The sequence below is a fragment of the Elephantulus edwardii genome, unplaced genomic scaffold (genome assembly GCF_000299155.1).
Source record: "Elephantulus edwardii isolate Elephantulus edwardi_28Jun2011 unplaced genomic scaffold, EleEdw1.0 scaffold00080, whole genome shotgun sequence".
NCBI classification, from domain to species: domain Eukaryota; kingdom Metazoa; phylum Chordata; class Mammalia; order Macroscelidea; family Macroscelididae; genus Elephantulus; species Elephantulus edwardii.
The window spans coordinates 12,222,942-12,243,867 of record NW_006399830.1 but is presented as its reverse complement, the minus strand read 5'-3'; the positions used below and the strand labels follow the sequence as shown (position 1 = coordinate 12,243,867).

The following is a 20,926-nucleotide window of genomic DNA, read 5'->3' as shown; positions in this document are numbered from 1 at the left end:
GAGTAAACAAGGGGGCCGTGATCCCCAGGGGGCAGTCCCGCTCCTCAGCCAGCGTCCCTCCGGACCGCGAGGCGCCCTCAGAGGCGCTTTCCTGGGCAGAGGTGCACTCGGCGGCTGAGGGAGGGGGCGGACATGCGGGAGGAGGAGGGGAAGGCGGGGCTGCGCGCGCCGGGCGGCGGGGGGGGGGGCGCGCGAGGGCAGGGGCGGGCGGGCGCACGCGGAGACGCAGAGGCGGGCGCGCGCGCTCGCGGGCTCCTGCGCGAGGGCAGGTCGGGGCACCCCACCCAGGCTCCGCCCTCACCCGCCACGCCTTCTGCTGTCACGCAGTGATTGACAAGCCCGCGGGCCAGTCACGGCGTGGGCCTCTCAGTTCCCCGAGGGGCTCCACGGGGCGGGGGCGGGCGGGGAAGCCTCTTAGCGAGGGGGCGGGGCCTCGAGGAAAGTAGCAGCGCTCCCAGCCAATAGGAGGCGGCGGCCGTCCCGTTAGCGCCGGATCCCAGCGGGGAGGGCGGGGCGGGCGGCGCCGTGGGGATCCCCGGGCGGCGGAGGGCCCCTGACTCGGCTTTCGCGCGGCAACATGGACCGGATGGCCAGCTCCATGAAGCAGGTGCCCAACCCACTGCCCAAGGTGCTGAGCCGGCGCGGGGTCGGCGCGGGGCTGGAGGCGGCGGAGCGGGAGAGCTTCGAGCGGACTCAGGTGAGGACCAGCGAACCCCCGGGACGTGGCCGGGACCACCTGAGATGCACAGTGACCTGGAGGGGACTTTGAAGGCGGAAGGGTTCTTGTAGACCAAGGAGAGGATGGGTCCAGGGGGCTTCCAGGAGCTGGCATCTGGGTGCAGATCTGGGGATCCCCGGAGGTTGGGGTGTCTGGGACATCCCAGTCACCCGGGACCAGCAGGGGGGCGAGGGGCGGGCTCCCGGGACCGGGTGGAGACAGGGCAGGGCCATTAGGAGGGGTGTCCCTGGGCATGGGGGGCACATGGGGGTCCTAGGAGAGTTAATATGGGGGTGGAGGGTGCATGCCCAGGGATGTGGTGCCCCTGGTCATGGGGGGCACACGGGGGCCCTTGGAGAGTTAATATGGGGCTGGAGCGTGCATGCCCAGGATGGTGGAGATGAAGAATGGGTCACTGTCTCCTCCTCTCTGGACTTCTTCTCAGTTGCACTGTGTCCCCACACCCCCGAGCGCCCCATTTCTCTCTACCTCTTGCTCTGACCACCGTTGTTGGCCCTCAGAGGGTCGGGCCAAAGGGGTCAGAGCGCTGGGAAGGGATGTAGGAAGTGTCAAGTGTGGCCAGGCCTGAAAAATTACTGGGGGCTGGAGGAGGGGGCCGGTCAGGGGGGCAGGAATTGGGGTGTCTGAGGAGGTAACTCACCCCTGGCTGGGGTCAGCTGCTGGTGGTGCCCTGAGATGGGTCCAGGCTTCATGACTCTGAGATGAACTGAGAGCTCACAGGCAGCCTGCCCCATCTGTCCCCGCTGACCAGGGCTGGGGGCCAACATGTCCCAGTGTCATCAACAAAAAGCCACAATCCACTTTACCTCCGAGTTTTAATGCTTTAAGTATTGATGTGAGTGAAGACACTGGTGGTGCTCATCAGTCTGATTGTTGGAAATCCATTTGCAGCCAGGACAGGGCTTCCTTCTACCCAAGGTGGAGATACTTTAGCATCAGTTTTGATCTTCGCTCTCTGGTCCTGGACTGGGAACCTTTGCAGATCTGGTTGGCCTTCACTGACAGAGACTGGGACTCGATGTCAGCGTTCTTCCCCAAACATAATACTATACAGTGGTAGGGAAAGGGCTTTGGGCTTTAAAAAGCCCATCTTTTAAAAAGCCATCTAAAGATGGCAAAGAGACTTGGAATGCCATGTCCGTGGATTCTAATGACAAATGAAACTCTCCACCCCGGAGGACTTCTCAACACCCTGCCCCATGCAGGTGTGCCCACAGGTGCATCCAGGTGAAGTGGGGGACAGGAGAGCCTGTCGCCCTGTGCCATCCAACCCCAAAGGCAAGGGCAAGGGCAAGGAAAAGATTCTGCTCCCAAGTCCTCTTGGGTTTGAGGTTTGCTTACTGGGTATATGAAAAGAAGTTTGTCTGTCTGTGTGTCCAAGCAGTAATGTAGGTGGAACTATGGGTCAGTTCCAACTCTCCGGTACATAACAACAGCAAGCACTTCAACTAGCTGGTCACCTGAGACTTTGAACCCCCATGTACAGTGGCGTTTCCTTCTTTTTCCTCCTCCTTAAATGAAAGAGAAATAGGTGAAGATTTATATTAATTCATCCCTTTCTAGCGTTTCAGAGAAGTGAAAACTAGAGCAATTGAGAAATCTCTGTGAGACTTTGACCCACTATCGTGATGGAAATTAGGTTTGCGAGAAAGCTTCCACCTGGCTGGCGTGTTCACCAGCTGTCCAGGGACACCTCGGCGAGGCGAGTCTAGGTCAATGCTTCCAGTTATTTTACCTTCTGTGGAGCACAAGTAATTGTCCAGAATTGTTAGAGTGGGGTGTGTGTGTGAGAGAGAGAGACAGAGGAGAAGAAGAAGGAGGTAGATTTGAGGAAGAAAAGGTGCTTTTTCTAATGGTAGAACTATTTAGGGGAGCAGGAAGTAAAGAAACAGAGTGGTCCCCAAACCTAGCAGTAGTCAATCTGCCCAAATATTTTGTTTAATAACTACCTATCAAGAGTATTGTTGCTGCTGTGTACCGCAGAGTGGGAATCGGCCTATAGCTGACCCTGTAACAGTGGGTTTTCAGAGGCAGTTAATTGCATGGGAGGAGATTGCCCATCCTTCTCCCGCAGAGCAGCTGGTGGCCTCGAACCGCGTGCCTTCAGGATTACAGCACAGCTTCTTTCTGCTAGGTCACCAGAGCTCCTTAGAAGACATAAAATGAGGAGAAATTTCTCAGCAATGAGTTGGGGCATCGGTCAAGTCATAATAATAATTGTAACTGACCATTGTGTTTGGAAGAGTGTGGAGTACTTCATTTTATTACCGTATTTAAATCTTGACAGAGTATTAGCCACTGCAGAGGCAGTTGGGCCACAGGGAGGTCAAGTAACGTGTCTGAGGTCACACAGCTGGAGGCAGTCCCATTCTTTAATTGCTACCTTATGTTACCCATTAGTACTGGGAAGAGCACAAGTGTTGGCATTCCCGTGGCAGGGAACCATCCAGAAGTCGACAGACCATGTGAGGTGGGCGTCAACGAGGCTGAGGGGGTTAGGGGACAACACTGGCTTCATCTGCCTCTGAGAGCCTCCAACTCATCTTGTAAACTTCTCCCAGTGCTGGCTACTGTATGTCATCATTTTCCTCTGTAAACTCTGAGGTTATTGAGGGCAGAACTGTATCGTCAGATGCATGGGGTGCTGGCTGTGATGGAGGGTGGGCCAGGACTATGGTTAGCACCAGTGGGCACCGCCATGGGCTGACGGTGCCCTCACCGTGAAGAGCTGTGCTCCCCCAGCTCTCTTCTGGGCCACAGAAGGCATCCGGAGTTGTTTGACTTCTTTCCTAAAGGCCTCGGAATCCCCCTGGTCCAGCCTCAACCCTCCCACATGCCCTCAGGAGCGCAGCTCCCATGCCTGTTAAGGGTCTCTGATTTCCTTTTGCTGACCTTCAGGTTTGTATCTCACTCCCTCTATCATCTTCTTGGGATATTTCCCCTCTCAGGTGTCCTGTCATGGTCACTACCTTCAATATGCCAGATGTCCTTGCTGGAATAAGGACCTCTGACTTACCTGAGTGCCCAGCCACTGCCATAGCCCCCATTTCCAATTAGACCCCTGATGTGTCTCCCATCACAAGCTGTGGCTTTAGGAAACTCAGAAATACTTCATGCTTTCGGGAAAGCTGGAGCCCTACTGTAATAGTAGTGCCTTGTCTGTCCCCTTTTCTGTTTATGTTGTTTTATGCTGTTGAGTCGAAACCAACCCATAGCTGACCCTCCAGCAGGTTTTCAGAGGCAGTTAATTGCACGAGAGGGATTGCCCATCCTTCTCCTGTGAAACAGCCAGTGGATTTGAACTGTGTACCTTCGGGATTGCAGCTCAGTTTCTTACCACTGGACCACTAGAGCTATAGACAGGTAGATAGAGCAAAAACAACCCAGGTGACACAAAGATTTAAATGCCTGATTACTAACTGAAACAGTGGTGGCTTGAATCCACCAGTTGATCCCTGGGAAGGAGAGAGGCTTCTGTAAAAATCAACAGCCTTGGCAGCCCCATGGAGCAGTTCTGCTTTGTCCTGTAGTGTTGCGAGGAGTCAGAATCGATGCACCCGAACGGTACATAGGTCGGCGAACAGACATACACACAGACACGTACGGAGGTGCATAGGCAGGGAGTAAATGGCTGCTGCTGGTCATTGTGGCTCTTGTGCCAGTTCATGTCATCAGGTGTCTCCCTTGCCCTCATTGGCCCTCTGCTTCACTAAAGACGTCTTCCTTCAGAGGTATCCAGGGCTTGAGCCTCCAGATGATATGTCCAAAGCAGATGAGTCAGCGTACACTCTGTTGTGATTCTCAAGTAGGCTTGTCAGTAGGGAGTCATTCTGCCAAACCCAGAGTGAGCAGTTCTAATCCCCCAGCTGCTCCTTGAGAGAAAGATGAGCAGTTTCCTCTCACGCGATTTACAGTCTCTGAAAACCCGCTGGAGGACCAGCCATGAGTTGGTTTTTACTTCATGGCAATGAGTTTGAACTATATATTTTAAAATTTTGTTTGAAGAAGTCAGTTTCTAGGGGAGCTCTGGTGGCCTAGTGGCAAGGAGCTGCAACTACAATCCCAGAGGCGCACGGTTCGAATCCACCAGATGCTCTGCCGGGAAAGGAGGGACAATTTCCTCCTGTACCAGTCAGATCTGATTTGATGGTACACTCACACAAAAATTAAAAAAAAAATTAAGAAGTCAGTTTCTAGACCTTTCTTCCTAGTCTTTATTAGTCTGGAAGTTCTGCTGGAACCTGCTCTTCTTGGGTGACCCTGTTTGTATGTTAAGTCTCAGTAGTAAAGTTTTCAGCAACACACAAGCCAGCACAGTACAGTAAATGGACAGACAGGTGATGATTTCAGTGTATAAAGCACACGTTTAGATTTCACTGGGCCTGTGTAGTTGAGAGGGAATATTCTCCTTGATTTATGGGTGATGACGTTGAGTTCAGAGAGCTTGGTAACTTGCCGCCGTGGTGGAGATTCAAACCCAGGACTCCAGGTTTCCTGTCCTGGTCCCATTCTAGGACATTCTCTCCCTCAAGCTAAGTTGCCATTCTAAAATGAACCAGGAGGACCAGCGCTCTCAGACAGGCAGAATACCCTGTGTTTACTTAGCAGGAAAATGGATTTCTCTCGGGTTTGTTTATTCTTTGAACACCGTTTAGTGAGCACATACCAAGGAGGGCAGCAGAGATGAGTAAGATAAAGAGCAGCCTGTGAGTCAGCGGGGAGGTGGACACTTGGCTGTGGGCTCCTCTGCCGGCCTGGCTACTTCAGCGTGGGCACGCGGCCAGCCACCCTGGAGTCGGCAGAAATGCAGACGCTTGGGCCCTACCTGGACCCCGGCATCAGAGTCTCTGATCTGACATGAAGGCCCGAGGATGCTTGGGTGGTGCTTTTCAAAGAGCGAGTGTTAGTGTTAGAGGTGAGGATTGGGCCTCTGGAAAGACGCAGACAGGAGCAAATCCTCAGAGCACAGCACAGCTTAAAGGATTGTGACAAATAACTGTGCATCAGGAAAAGGCAGGAGCTTCGGAGTCTAGAGAGGAAGTGGCAGAAATACTGTGTTTTTAAAACTATCGATTGCATTAATGGTGATGTGCAATCAAGCGCCCCTATCTGTTGCCAAATTTTCCATCACCATTAAAAGATACTTATTGCTTGCTACTTAATTTTCTTCTTTGGCCCTTCTGCCTGTTGCTGGTAACACTAATAAACTTTAGTCTCTAAACATTCTGCCTACTTCGCTATTTCATTATAAATGAGGTCATACAGTATTTGTCCTTTTGTGACAGACTGACTTCCCTTGGTACAATGTGGACAAAATATGTGTTTTTTTGAGGGCCTGCAGGGAACCATAACCAAAACCACCAAGTCCACTCCGCAGTCCTCCACTGGGTTTATAAGACTATTAGTCCCATCTTTCCCCTCAGGAACTGCTGCTGGAGTCGAACTGCCTGCGACACTAATTTTTTTTTTTATTAGCAGTGCAATACTATGAACAAGAGCTCTTTTGCAAGGTTCTTTTTTACTGTTATGTACCACCCAGTTGGAACCGACCAGTAGCTGACCCTCCAGCGGGTTTTCAGAAGCAGTCCATCACATGGAAAGAAACTGCCCATCTTTCTCCCATTTGGGCTGCAGTTCAGTTCCTTATTAGGCCACCAGAGTTCCACGTTGCAGGGTGCTAGGAACATGTTAATAATTTACATCAGTTACCTCAGCTTAATAAGTGAGTTTGTATGAGATATCTCAGTGTAATATCTGAGTTTAGTAAGTCAGGCTCAGAGAGGCTATGACTTGGCTAAGGTCACACAGCAAGCAAATAGAGAAGCTAAAGTCAGATAGCAAAGCTTAAAGCCTGAGTGTTAGATGGCCAAGGTCACTTAAGCTTTTTAAGCCTAGGTGTTGGAGGGTGTTTCTACCATCTTGCTCCCTGTTCTTTAGCAGATGCTCAGCCTGAGGGTCAATAGCTGGAAAACATGAAGATTGTTGGAGAAGCCTCAGTGCTTTTCAACCCTGACTGCACTTTAGAATCACCACGAACACTCTCTTAGTGCTTAACTGTTTCCCTGGGTCCCACCCTGTAGAGCATGTGTCTTCCTTGGCCTGAAGTGGGAGTGAGTCCCTGGGAAATATAAACAGTTACTGTGCTTGGCTCCTCACTGAAAAGTTGAAAGTTTGAGCCCACCCAGAGATGCCTTAGAAGAAGGACTTGATGTTCTATTTCAGGGGGGTGTGTGGGGGTAGGAAATTATCCACTGAAGCCCCATGGAACGTGGCTCTATTCTGTTAAACCTGAGATCACCAAACGTTGGTATTGAATTGATGGCCACAGTGGTGGTGGGAGAGTATGGGGTAGTTATTGGAAAAAAGAAAGTGTTTTTCAAGCAGGCAGAGTGGCAGCCACTGGGCTTGCCCAGCTCCTGCCTCCCTATTAACCTGTGTGCTCAGATTGACTGAGCCAGTCCAGAAAACCAAGAGGGCCCTGGGCCTGCCCCCTGTAAGAAGAATCTGTGTTCTTTCTAAATGCAAGGACTCAGAGCTCCTTTGAAGCCCTGCTGGTCAGTGTGTGGAGTAGCCCCACGCCTGTGTATCCGGCGCCCCTTCCCATGCTGCTTGTTGACCAGATGCCTAAAGTGCACACGTGGGGGAGCTCTGGTGGCCTAGTGGTAAGGTGCTGTAACTGCAGTCCCAGAGGCGCACGGTTCGAATCCACCAGATGCTCTGCCGGGGAAGGAGGGGCAATCTCCTGTACCAGTCAGATCTGATTTGACGGTACACGCACACACAAAAAATAACAAAATAAAAAAATAAAGTGCACACGTGCTCTGAGCAGGCGCTTTCCTGCAAGGAGAGCCAGAGGTGAGCCCCGTTTCCCCGTTTGCTCCACTTTACATTCAGAAGTAGCTTCTTAAAACAGTCTGTGCTTTTCCCATCCCCTTGTTGCTTCCTTGGTCTGTGTTGGGCGCATAAGACGACAGCTATGTGCTTTCTTGGGATCCCTCGTTTTGTTATTGTTGGTTGGATTTGAGGCAGCTCTTTCATTCTGTACAAGTGCTGCCCGCCCCGCGCCATCTTCAGCATGGCTGCTGGGTTTGGGCTTCGTGTTACATTTGTGCCAGTCTCTCTCTTTGAGGGTGTCCATTCTTTTCATTGGCTCTCTGCTTTACCAGACATGATGTCCTTTTCTGGTAAATAGCTCCTCTTGGTTACTTTATTGAGCTGGTAAGCTGAGTAGTAAGAAGCTGTGCTGCAATCTCGAAGGTGTGCAGTTCGAATCTACCAGCTGCTGCATGGGAGAAATATGTGCAGGTTTTCACTGTGTGATTTACCTCTGAAAGCCCACTGGAGGGTCAGCTATGGGTTGGCTCCCACTTGATAGTACACAAGAACAAGCAAAACAACATCTTTATTAGCTCTGGTGGCCTAATGGTAAGAAGCTGCACTGCAATCCCAGAGGCATGTGGTTTGAATTGCAGCTGCTCTGCTCTCCTCTCAAGCCACTAACTGCCTCTGAAAACCCACTGGAGTGTCAGCTGGGGGTACGTTCTGACTCATTGGGGTGCAGCAACAACAGTATCTTTACTGAGATGTCTCTGCTTTTACTCCCACCAATAATTAATGGGATTTTTTTCCCATCTGCTTTATCTTGTGTGAGTGGCAAAAGTCTCACATGCGTCATCTCTTTCCATTCTTGGCAACAGATTTATGAATGAAAATCCCTGTTTTATAGATGAGAAAATTGAGGCTGAGAGAGGTCACTGACTCCCCATACCTCAAGATTCTGACATAAGTGACAGACCTTGGATGCAAACCCAGGAAAACTGGACCTAAAACTTGGCCTTCCATCACCTGCCTCCCTGTGTCACTGCCTGACCCCCTCCAGCTCTTTAACTCACCCCACCATGGTAGTTGGGGATCCCTGAATGTTCTTCTTAGTCTGCTTTTGTCTGACTCTGTTCACCCCCTCTGCCATCCCCTCCTTCAGATGGCATCTCCCCCCACCTCTGTGACTCCCCATACCTCCCTCCTGACTTCCCAGCCTGGTCACTCACATCTCATTGGACATTTGCACCTGGATCAACGACACATACCTCTGCCAACTCAGCTGAGGCCACCACAGCCTCTGAACAGCTCACATCTGGGCCCTGGAAGCCCCATCATCTGTCTGGCAACACAGCTAAGTCTACCCTCACTCTTGCCCCCTCAGCCCCACTTGGAGACCTCTCTGGTCCAGCCCTCCTTTGCTTTTCATGCATGCCAAATACTGTGACGCTGAACACTTTTCACTGGATTAGGATGGACTAGACAGAAAGGTCTGATGATTGACTTTTCAAAGTCATCTAATGATGACCACTGTCTCTGAAAGATCACAGGAGAAGGTTCTGAATAGAGTAGGATGAAATGTAGAACTAAAAAAAAAAGCAAACATGGCCAAGATTATTGGTCAGATAGAGACTTGTGGAACCCTGAGACTACGGCCTTTAGGCCGTCTTTGAACAAGAGACAAACTCACGCCCGTGGCTCTACTTTCAGCAAACCAGTGTTGTTGTTGTTGTTAGGTATCATCAAATCAACCACAGCTCATAGCGACCCTATGAATGACAGCTGAGGCCTGCCCTGTCCTGTGCCATCCTCATCTTCTCTGACTGTAGCCCGTTGCTGCAGTCACTGTGAAAATTCACCTTGTTGAAGATCTTCCCCTCCTTTGCTAATCCTCCACTGTTCCTTTCCCAAGGACCAGCCCCTCATGAAAACACGCCCCAAGTACGTGAGAGGGCGTTCTAACATCCCTCCCTCTCAGGATCACCCTCTTGTATGTTCTCTTGGTGGTCCATAGAATATTTAGCGCCCTTCTCCAAAACCACAGCTCAAAGGCATTTTTTTCATCTTCGGTCGACAGGCCTATAAAGGTGATCAGTAAAACCAGAGAGGCACTTAATTCTTAGACTAGCCGGCTATATAAAGTAAAAAAAGCATTTGCCCAATGATACAACTCAGAAGGCAGGAAGGAGTAGGAAGGAAGGATTAATGGAAGTGAGAATCGCAAGGAAGTGGATGAGTGTGATTACACTGTGGGGATCTTAATGAGGGTTAGAAAACAAAATGTGTTGGAGTGGTTGAAAGGAAAATCAATTTGCTTTGTAAACTTTCACTCAGGCCACAATAAAATGAAAAGTTAACCGGTGGAAGTCCTGTGGAGTATTGTGGTCCGGTGAGCAGCCAGGCCTGGAAATGGCACAGGCCTGGGGGCATTTGGGCTTCTGTGCTCGGGGCTGCTGTGAGTTGGGACTGACTCAGTGACCGCAGACAGCAGCAGCAGCCGCCACCCGGGACGCCTCTGGCCTGGACTGTTGTGGTCCTAGGCTCCCTGTCCCCTGGGCAGTTGAGACTCACATTGTCTTGGAGGCCTGGCCCTGATTATGTAACTCCCTTTGTCCAGGAAGCTTTGCTAGTTCCCTGGGGATCTTGCAGGATGTGCCCTGTCAGGGTCTCTGGCCCCTGTCTGTCCAGTCTGAGCCTGGGCAGCGTCCTCCTCTAGATCCCACTGGTCTGGGTCCAGCCAGCTGACACGCTTAAAACCCTTTTTACTTCCACTCTTTTCTGACTTTCCCTCCCATTTCCACCCACTTTGGGCACCACTTCTATCCTGAAATTTGCATCCTCAGACCCCACATCCACCACATTTCGCCTTCCGTCCTGACTGTAAGCCTATTGAGGGCAGCATGTGGCGTTCAATGTCATGTGCAAGGCCCTTGCATCAGGCAGGTATTGTGTCTGTTTGCTGGAAGTGTGAATGAACAAGACACAAGACAGGAGGGTCTGCAGGCAGCCCCCCATCTGCAGGACGTGTTTCCTTTGCACGTTTTGAAGATTCTCTGTTTTCTTTGATTTCTCTGATGATCAAGTCTTTCTAAGCAGATGTCCTGGGAGGACCATTGACCAGCCTTCCCCGACACCCAGGGGCCTATGGGAGCCACTTCCCACCTCCCTAAGAGCTGGGCTGGAGAACCCACCTTGAAGAGATTTATCAGAAGCCAGAAACGGAGCCCAAGCTCTAAGCCTGATTATGAAATTCCCTTGAATTATGCACACTTCCTAAGCATTTCTAAGATGTGGTCTTAGTCGTCCAGGACTGCTGCTTCGTCAGACAGGACTTCTCCGAGCTGGGAGGTGTTACAAGGAGGAAAATGACAGACGCACTCTCCCAGGGCCTGGATAGAGCTGACTGGCTGCATCCTGCATACAGGTCGTGGCTTTTATAGTAGAGGATAAAGGATGCTGGGATGAGTGCAGGAGTATGAGAGCAGCCCCCAGACAGTGGGGAAATCTGGCTGCTACTGAATTGTTTATTATAAAATGAGGAGGCTGTAAAAGATTTCCACATGCCCTTCCAGCTCGCAAATATTTTCTCTTATGAACCTCCAGTAAGCAGGCTTTCAGATTGTTTAATAAAGGCACACGTATTGCTCTTTTTTTTTTTTTTTTTTTTGGTACGTATTGCTCTTTGGCTCTGCACTGTTATCTTGAAAGGTTTCCAGTGCCCTTGTGTGTGGGCTGAGGACCAGGTACCAGTTAAGTGGAGCACAGAATTGCACCTTAAAGAGATGGGGGAGCTCTGTGATGCCAGCAAAACAGGTCCTCAGCCTGCGTGACCCTGGAAGAAGCCCATGATGGGCAGGTCTTTGAGACCTTTGGGTGGGTTGTTTCTTGTTCCTACTGCTCTCAGGACAAGGCGTGGGACAGACCCAGGGTTGGCCGAAAGGACGGCCTGGTGCAGCGGTACGTCAGGCCGGGGGCCAGTTCCTGTCAAGCATCAAGGAGAGTTGATGGCCTGGAGAGATGCCTACCTTGGGGAACATGCCAGCCTCACTTCCCAGTGGGTGGAGGCTACTTCCTGTTTTCCTGCCCAGGCAGGCAGGGAGGAGCCCTGCTCCCAGCTTTTGGGCAGCACCACCGTCTGACACTTGTGAGGGGAGGGAGGAACTCAGGGTGCTCCTCTGGCATAGATGTTGGAAAGGAACATGGTGGATTTTCTCAGCCTTTGCTTTTACCTCCATCCCCTCTGCTCTTAATGCTGTGAGGCAGCTCAGGAAGTCGGTCTGTGCTGGACCACTCAGGAGGTCGGTAGGCCTGTTCACTTGTGCTTTAATAGCAGCTAACACTGTTTGCAGGAGCCCTGTGGCATGGTGATTAGACCGTTTGCCTGCTTACTGAAAAACTCTCTCCTGACGGATTTACTCATTGCCTTTGCATTGGAACCGACTCACAGCTGACCCTCCGGTGGGTTTTCAGAAGCTATAAATTGCACAGCAGGAGATGGCTCATCTTTCTCCTGCAGAGACGCTGATGGATTTGAACTGGCTGCTTTGGGGTTGGCAGCAGTCCTCACTAGGCCATCAGAGCTCCCTAACCTTTTCCCGGTTACTGTTGATACATTAGGGAGCTCTGGTGGCCTGGTGATAAGGAGTTCTGATACCAGCCCAGAGGCAGGTGGTTTGACTCCACCTTGGGAGAAAGATGAACATTCCCCTCCTGTGCAGTTTACAGCCTGTGAAAACCCACTGGAGGGTCAGCTGTGAGTCAGTTCACATAACAACAACAACAACATTGTCACTTTGATTCCATATAGAAGTTGTTGTTGATGATGATGATTTTCTTGTGTACGGTTGAATCAGATCCGACTGGCGTAGGAGAAGATTGCCCCTTCTCCCGTGGAGTATCTGGTGGGATTAGAACTGTGTGCCTTCGAGATTGCAGCACAGCTTCTTACCAATAAGCCACCAATGCTCCCTTAGAATTTCTTGAAAGAGTGTGATTGATGCTCAATATCTATAATTCTACTAAAAAACAAACAAACAAAATATTGTTTTGAGTTGCTTATGACTTATGGTCACCCTCCATCAGGTCTCTGAGTTTGTAAGTCTTTTTAGGAAGAGATTGTCAATCTTCTCCCCCAGAGAAGCAGATGGATTTGAACTACTGACCTATTGGTTTACAGCACAGCATGTAACACACTGTGCCATCCAAGCTCTTGGTTAAGTGAAATTATTATTTGGTTTCAAGACTCCAGGGATATTTCTGATTTAAGTTTTAAAGACTATCTCAGAAGGGTAGTTTTAGGCATTCATCCAGTGCTCCGCCAAGACTGGGATCTGTAAGAATGAAATTCAGGGAGTTCTGGTGGCCTAGTGGCAAGAAGCTATATTGCAATCCCAAAGGTACACGGTTTAAATCCACCAGATGCTCTGCTGGAGAAGGAGGGACAGTTTCCTCTTGTACCAGTCAGATCTGATTTGGTGGTAAATGCACAAAAAATAATTTTTAAAAAAGAATTAAATTCAGGGAGTTCTGGTGGCCTAGTGGCAAGAAGCTGCGTGGTTCGAATCCACCAGATGCTTTGCTGGTGAAGGAGGAGCAGTCTCCTCCTGTGCCAGTTGGGTCTGATTTGATGGTACACAAGAAAGGGGGGGGGGAAGTGTGAAATCCTGTTTTGCATTTTCCCACTTTTGATCATGAGTCTTCTTCATGGTAGGATCTTCGATCAACATGTTCAGTTCTTAGTAACCAGCACCATCAATTTCTTCTGTCCTCATGGGAAGGAGGTGATGTTCACGGAAAGCACTGTGATGCTTCTGAGGAAGGAGAAAGAACTTCCTGTGATGTGTAGACAGAAGATAACGTATCCTGTCATCATGGTGACATTGAAGGTGTGGCTTACAAGGAGAAAGTACCTTGGCCCAGGGGCAGCTTGGAGCCTGGGAGCTATGAAAAGGATTTCTTTTTGTTTATTCTGAGTACTAGTTGGACATTTTTAGAATGTCTCCTGGCTTGGGAAATGGAAAATAAAAGCCAAACAATAGGATAGGGTCTCAGATGTCCAGGGGGAGCCTGCCTTAGAGCTTGGGGCCTCTGATTGATGACTGCCTGTGGGAGCCCTCTAAGCCCAGTTTGCTCATTTGCAAAATACATCACATAATCGTGACACGATTTGCCCTGGAGGTGGTTCTAACACATGATCCTGTATTTGTCAGGATGCCACTGTGCTGCACAGGGTTGGCCAGGGCTGATTTTTTGGAGGTAGACCGCCGGGACGTTCTTCCGAAGCATCTCCAGGCATTGCATCGTGATTAGCAGTCAAGTTCATTACCTGTTTATGCCGTTAAGCGATTTCTGCATAAACCATGTATGCTTACAGTTCCCCATTCACCGTTCTGAAACCCCTTTGATGCTGACCAAAGGTTCTTTACAATAGAGTTCTTTCCATTCGGCTGCTAAAATATAGTTGTGCTTGATTATAAGATGGTGCCCAGACCCCAACATTCTAAATCCTGAAAATATTCCAAGCATTTGTTGGAATAAGGGGGGGTGCCTCTGGTATCTGCTCCATTTGTGTTTTTTACAGGATTTGAATGTGATATTGTGTATGTAAAAGTTGAGCAGAACCAAGCAAATAACGGGTGTTCAGTAGATATTAGGGTGCTCTGTTAGCCTAGTGGAAAGAAACTGCTCAGCCAACCCAAAGGCCTGTGGCTCGAATCCACCGTCTGCTCCATGAGAGAACATGGCATTCTCCTCCCCTGTGATTTACAGCCTTCAAAGTCCCTCTTGAGGGTCAGCTATGAGGCTGTTCTGACTCAGTGGGACAGAACCACACAGTAAATATTAGCAGTTATCCAAATTATTCCTCGCTCTTAGGACTATGAATGATTAGAGAGATTAACCAGCTAAACCCAGTTTTTTGTGTTCAGTCATAGCTGTGATCAATTGATTTATTTGTATCAGTATTTATATTTTTTCTAATTTATTACATTTAATTTATTCATAGCATATACCTTTTTAAAATTTTTTTATTCTTAATAATTTTAATGAAAATTTACAGACTTTGGATTTCCATTCATTCATTGTTGCACGTTTCTCCCTGCCCATCCCCCCTCCCAGTTCACTCTTCTCTTTGAAAAGTAAAAGAAAACTTCTTTCATTGTTATACAGTCCCTCTCTCCAAGTCCACTCCACAATGCTGCCTTCGTTCTGGACTCCTGTCATGACGATAATACCTAATCATATATCTCTTTTATCTCTCCTCTGTTTCAATGCAGTATACCTTTTCTGTATTTTTTTAAATGGTGGATTCTTTTTATACCAGAATGGATTGCTAGAATGGATTAGTAGATTAGAGTGTAATAGAAAGCTCCAAAGATGGAACTTGGTTCAGATCTCATCTCTACTCCGTACCACTCCTGTGATCCTGGACAAATGCTCTGCCCTCCTTGGCCTTGGGTTCCTCTTCTGTACAGTAGGGTTTGTAGTACCTGTCTCACAGCATCGTCCAGAAAACACAGAGAAGCTCACGGAGACAGTATATTAAAATGAGTGGTCCTGGATGCGGTGGCCTGAGCTGAGCCCATCACTCTGGTTTTCTTGCCTAGATGACATAACTTCAGTCTCATCATGAGAAAAATGGCAGACACATCCAAAAGGAGAGACATTCTACAGAAGCATCAAGGTCTTGAAATACCAGGAGAAACTAAGGAACTTTTAGATGGGAGGAAACGAAGGAGGCAGCTAGGGAGCTCTGGTGGCCTAGTGGATAAGGGGTTGCACTGCCAACTCAAAGACAGGCAGTTCAAAGCTACCAGCTGCTCCAAGGGAGAAAGGTGGGCAATCTCCTCTCGTGTGATTTACAGTCTCTGAAAACCTTCTAGAGGGTCAGTTATGAGTCAGTTTTGCCTCGATGAGAAATAACAACAACAAGAAGAGTGAGACAACTAAATGTCCAGTGGGATTCTGCAAAGAACCCACTGCCATCAGGTTGATCCTGACTCCCAGCATCCTGCAGGACGGAGTAGAACTACCCATAAGGTTTCTAAGGCCATAAATCTTGACAGAAACAGACTTGTCTCATGGAGCAGGTCCTGAGTTCAGACCACTCTGGTGAAATTAGCAGCCAAGCATTTTAGCTGCTGTGCCACTGGGGTTCCTTCGTGGCAAGGACAGTAGTGGGACATCCACGTCATTCAGTGTCACCCATCCACCCACCACTTGCTGCTGAAGATTCTGATCCAGGCCGCCCTGTGTGGGTCAGTGTCGAACTGTGCGCTGAGGGTTTTCAGTGGCTGATTTGCTGGAAATAGTGTAATAGTTTATAGTGTTGTCCCACGGCTAATGTCTTGGTTTTGATAAATTTTCCTATGATTATATAAGATGTTAGCAAATGTGAGAAGTTAGATGAATAGAATATGGGGATTCTGTACTATTTTTGTAGTTCTTCTGTTAAGTCTAAAATTATCTCAAAATAAAACATTTAAAAAAGGACTGGCACGTTGCTTGGCAAAACTCTGAGTCAGAGTTCCATGAACATGTGCTCCCTTCTCCCCTTGGGCCTCTCAGTGCTGTGAAGCTCACGCATTGCTGTGCTGTCTGAATCGACTCGCCACTGGCCCTCCAGCAGGCTCTCAGCAGCTGGGAATTGCCTGGGAGGAGACTGCCCCTCCTTCTGCACTGGAGCAGCTGATGGATTGGAACTGCCTGCCTTTGGTTTGGCAGCACACCTTGTTACCCACTAGGTCACAGAGCCCCTCTGGGGAACTTTTGTTGTTATGTTTGTTCCTTCAGGTTGGAACCAACTCATAGCGGGTTTTCAGAGGAAGTTAATCGCATGGGAGGCAATTACCCATCTTTCTGCCATGGAGCAGCTGGTAGAGTCAAGCACATGCCTGTAGGTTGGCAGTGCAGCTCTTTACCATTCAGCCATGAAAGCTCCCTCTAGATAACTAGAGCCTCCTGAAAGCAGCAGGGACAGGACAGGGAGGTTTGTGGAGAAGGAAGGTGCTTACAGTCTGGTCTGCAGCTGGTGAGGGAGACGGCCTGGAGTCTTCTGCCAGGAGGGCGTGCTTGGCCTTTGACAGTTGATGTGGTTGGCTTCCTAGCAGGATTGGGAAAGGATTATGGAGTAGCTGTTGAGGGAAGCTGCTGCCTTCCCGAGGTGGCAGAAACAGAGTAAGGTCTTTTATGGCGTCCAGCAGGGACATTTCCGTCAGCCTCTGCCTGCCGCCAGCCGACCCAGCATGGTGCGGGGGAAAGACTGCAGCTAGACCATCTGACCTCCAGCTCCAGCTTTGTTACCAGTTATCGTGTGCCCCTTGGAGGAGTTACTCCTCTGTGACGTGGGATGATGGCGTTGGCATCCTGGGCTCACTGAGTGGCTAAATGAGGATCCAGAACGGTAGAGAACGCTGGCTGTTGGCCCCTGCCCCACACAGCCTTCCCTAACGCTCCCAGTGGAAGTGCCCATTCCCCCCCTCGCTCCCGATTCTCTTCAGTCCTCCCTTGATGTCCCTCCAAAGATCCTCTCTGGGAATGGCCTTCCAGTCACACGGTTCTGTGCTTTGCCTTTGACCCAGGTCCCCTGTGGACCACACGGCTTTATGCTTAACATGACTGAGGATATGTGTTGGATCAATGACTGACTGAATGAATGAAGTGAGTCAATGAGCAGATGAGTGAATGAATGAGTGGGTGTGTTGCTGAATGAGTAAGTGGGTGAATAAATGAATGAGTAACTATGAATCAGTGGATAAAGGAGTGAATAAGTGACTCAGTGGGTGGCTGAATGAATGAATGAGTGGGTAAGTGAATGAATGAGTAAATCAGTCGGTGGGTAAATGAATGAGTGACGTGAGTGAATAAATGAGCTGGTAGATGCTCTTGTCTCTGACATGGGGTTGGACCACATGTGATTATCGGCCCACATGGTTTCTCTATGTCGAGCTGCTCTTTAGGAACGCTCTGGGAGAGTTCAAACCACACGTACTGTTTTGTTTGGGACCCTTGCTCCTTTTTTCTTGCGTAGGGAGGAGCCCAGGTGGCACAGCGGTGAAGCTCTTGGCTGCTAACTGCAAGTTTTACAGCAGCGATCCCGTCCACGGGAGTTAGAGACGTGGCGGGCCTTCTGCAGAGAAGCCTGGGAAGCCCGCTGGGGTGGTTCGGCTCTGTCACCGCGGGTCCCTGAGTCGGAATGGATGTGATGGGCTCAGGGCACAGGCTCGGGGTCTGGGGAAGCCAGCCGCCCCTCTGGCTTCTGTACCCGCCCCGCCCCATGTGAGCTTCTCGGGCTCCGTGCCGCTGGATTCTCTGGGCCCCTGTCCCTGCTGTGCAGAGCTTTTTGCCCTGGGAAACCAGACTCTCAGGGCCAAGTGGTCGCTAAATATAGCCTTCCAGCCAGGATATTTAAAGGCTGTGGTGATGTTATGTCTGAACGTGGAGGGGAACACATTTTCTTTTTCCTTAGACGATGCGCGCAGTTACACCAGCTTTTCCGTGGAGCTGCCCAGAGCAGAACAGCGATCCCGTGTTTGTGTCTTATTTTGCTGGTAACAGATGTACCTCCTGGGACCGCCACCAGCTCAGGTGTGGGGACTCTGTTTAGGTTTTAGGTTTCTGTTTCAAGGTAGTCATTTTTTGGTAATCCCTTCTCACCACTTACAAATACCACTTGTTCAGGCGAAGGATGGGCAGTCTCCTCCCATCTGATTTACTGCCTGTGAAACTCCACCGAAGGGTCAGCTCTGAGTTGGTTCTGACTTGATGGCGTATAACAGCGACGATGACAGCCTGCCCTGGATTGTGACTTCTGAAAGTGTGCCCTCCCTACGAAACCTGGGGCGGGGAGCTGAGCTGGGGTGGGGTTGTCTGTGAGAGTCACTCTGGCAGAACTGACCCGGGGCTGGATTCACCCACTGCATCACCTCCCACCCCCAGGACTGGCAGAGGACTCAGTTGGGGAGCCCGCCCTCAGAGGCTCCCCTCCCACCTCACCCTCTCTTAGCATCTCACTACCCCAGGTGGCAGTTGATGAGCAGAAGGTAACAGAAGTGGAAGAAACCAGTGTCACACGGGTCCCTGACGTCTCATTGGTGAAAAGAGAGCTGAAGGTGCAAAGGTTGGAAGGGGGCTGGTGTAGCAGAGAGAAGTCCTGACTGAAATTGTCGTCACCATCACCCAATGACCCTACTGGCATCCCAGGCCCCCTCCTGTGAGGGTCGACAGCTCTCCTCTTGCTCTCCTCTGGCCCAAAGTTAGATTGATGTGAAGATCAGGGTAATGTCAAGGGAGCATAAAACAGGATGATACTGTGTTTGTCTCTCAGATGTTCCTTCTAGAACATAAATAGGCCTGCTCTAGGAGTTCTGAACCTTCTGTGGGGTTGGACTTTAGGACAGAAACTTAAGTAGCACTTTAAGAAACTGCACAGTAAATGTTCTTGGTCTTTTTATGGCTGAAGATGTCTTCATTCCACCATCCTTCCTGCCCTTCGTATAGCCAAGATTTTATTGTACTTTCTTTTTCAGACCAACTCTCAAACATCATGAATTATTAATGTTAGCATTAAGAGGCTCGAAGCTTTGTGGCTGTAATACTTTGCTTAAGAGTTCCTCAGTTGATTGTTTTCTAGCTTGGGGATGGTTTGTCCACAGGCAAAGCACATCTTGTCTCTGAAAAGCCCAGAATCTTAAAGTCTTGCTAAGTCTGGTGTCTGTTAGGAGGATGGTACTGATGACACTGAACCTTACACATTCCACCCCCAGCATATTTACAGCCTTTAGGAAATTCTGGATTAGATACCTAGATTAAATAGCATGTACCCTTCTCCACCTAGAAGATGTGCTCAAGTTCTAACTCCTAATGGCTCTGAGAGTCACTGTATTTGGTAATAGGTCTTTGTTGTTATTAACTGAAGGTGAAGTTCAGTTGGATTAGGTATTGAGTTGATTTCTAACTCATCACAACTCCATGTGACAATAGAATCACCCTCAAAGGTGTTTTGTTGTGTGTTTTAAAAACTTTTCATTGAGGTTTGAATGAAAGTTTACGGAGCAGGTTGATACGCCACTCAGCTGTTCATGTGTTTTGTTTGACGACATTGATGATAATACAAGGATGTTGCCCCTCAAAGTGTGCAGTTCTGGTCGGGAGATGAGAGGTCACATCGGCTGGTTCTGGGGAGTTCCTGCTTCATTGCCTGGTCTTCAGAATTGGCTGCCCTCCTTGTCATCTCAGATGGAAGTGGTCACAGTGGACACAGCGGGCAGTGGTGCCAGGGCCCTGTGAGTACCTCGGTAAAAGTCTTCTCCGAGTTGGAGCGTCCTACTCCGGCTGCCTGAGTTGCTGGATTACACGACAGACAGTAAAGAGCAGATGGAACAGGATAGGAATGCTGCTGCCTCCTCTGCTCGTGCAGTTCTTTCTCCTCAGGTCTTGAAAAGCTGTTACATTCTTGTCTTCAGGCACCTTCTGATAGTGGTCCCTGGGGGTAATCTACCTCTTCCCTTAGGTAGCTTTTAAGTTTCCTTTTTTAAAAAAAATGTAGTGATGTGCTCTTTGCACTATTTTATTTTTTCCTCCACTTTTACACTAATACTCGAAACTTCTCAGCCACCATGGCTTGGATTGTTGTTGTTGTTGTTATGTGTCGTCGAGTCATTTGCGACTCATAGCGACTCTATGTACAAGAGCCCTAAACCCTCCTCTGTCCTGTGCCAATCGCACTGTCTCTGACACATCCATCCCGATTACCCCAGTCACTGAATCAGTCCACCTCATAGAGGGTCTTCCCCTCCTGCGCTGTCCCTCCACCCTACCAAGCATGATGTCCCTCTCCAAGGACCTGTCTCTCCTCACAACATGTCCAAAGTATGTTAGACGAAGCTCCAGAATCCTTGCCTCCAAGGAGTAACCTGGTTTATTGCTTCTGATTTTGCTTTTTAGGGTTTTGTTGGGGTCCCCCCCTTTCATTCTTCCTTCTGCAACTCCTATTGAATAGATCATAGAACTCTGCATTGACCTCTCTTTTATTTAAATTCTTTTTTAAATTTCCCATCTCATTTTTTCTGTGCTTTGTGTTGGGTCATTTCCTCAGACTCATTTGTTCATTTTCCAGAAGATCCTGTTTTTGCCCTTTGGTGTCTGTCTGCTCCGTTCTTCTCTTCCAGCTTGTTAAACATACCTATTTTCAAGTCCTTTCCAGGTGGGGCCTGCTATTTATAATTCCCAAGGCATGACATCACCCTCTTTGTTGCATCTGCTGCTTGTAAAGCGCTTGACTTTTCTTGTATCTTTTGTAATTCTTGCCTGCGAGGCCGTCTTTGGCACTGATTATAGTTAGTCTATGAAATGTCTGTCCCTTGTCTCCGC

At 49.3% G+C, this 20,926-nt stretch overlaps 1 protein-coding gene across 1 annotated transcript in view; it reads left to right on the top strand.

The window, feature by feature from the left end:
* Nucleotides 1-543: 543 nt before the first annotated feature.
* The window catches only part of HIP1 (huntingtin interacting protein 1), a 153,076-nt gene continuing 132,693 nt past the window's right edge, over nucleotides 544-20,926 (top strand). The window contains exon 1 of the mRNA XM_006889689.1: nucleotides 544-697. Coding sequence (XP_006889751.1) covers nucleotides 578-697 — 120 coding nt within the window. The 5' untranslated portion in view covers nucleotides 544-577. The remainder of the gene's footprint in view (nucleotides 698-20,926) is intronic.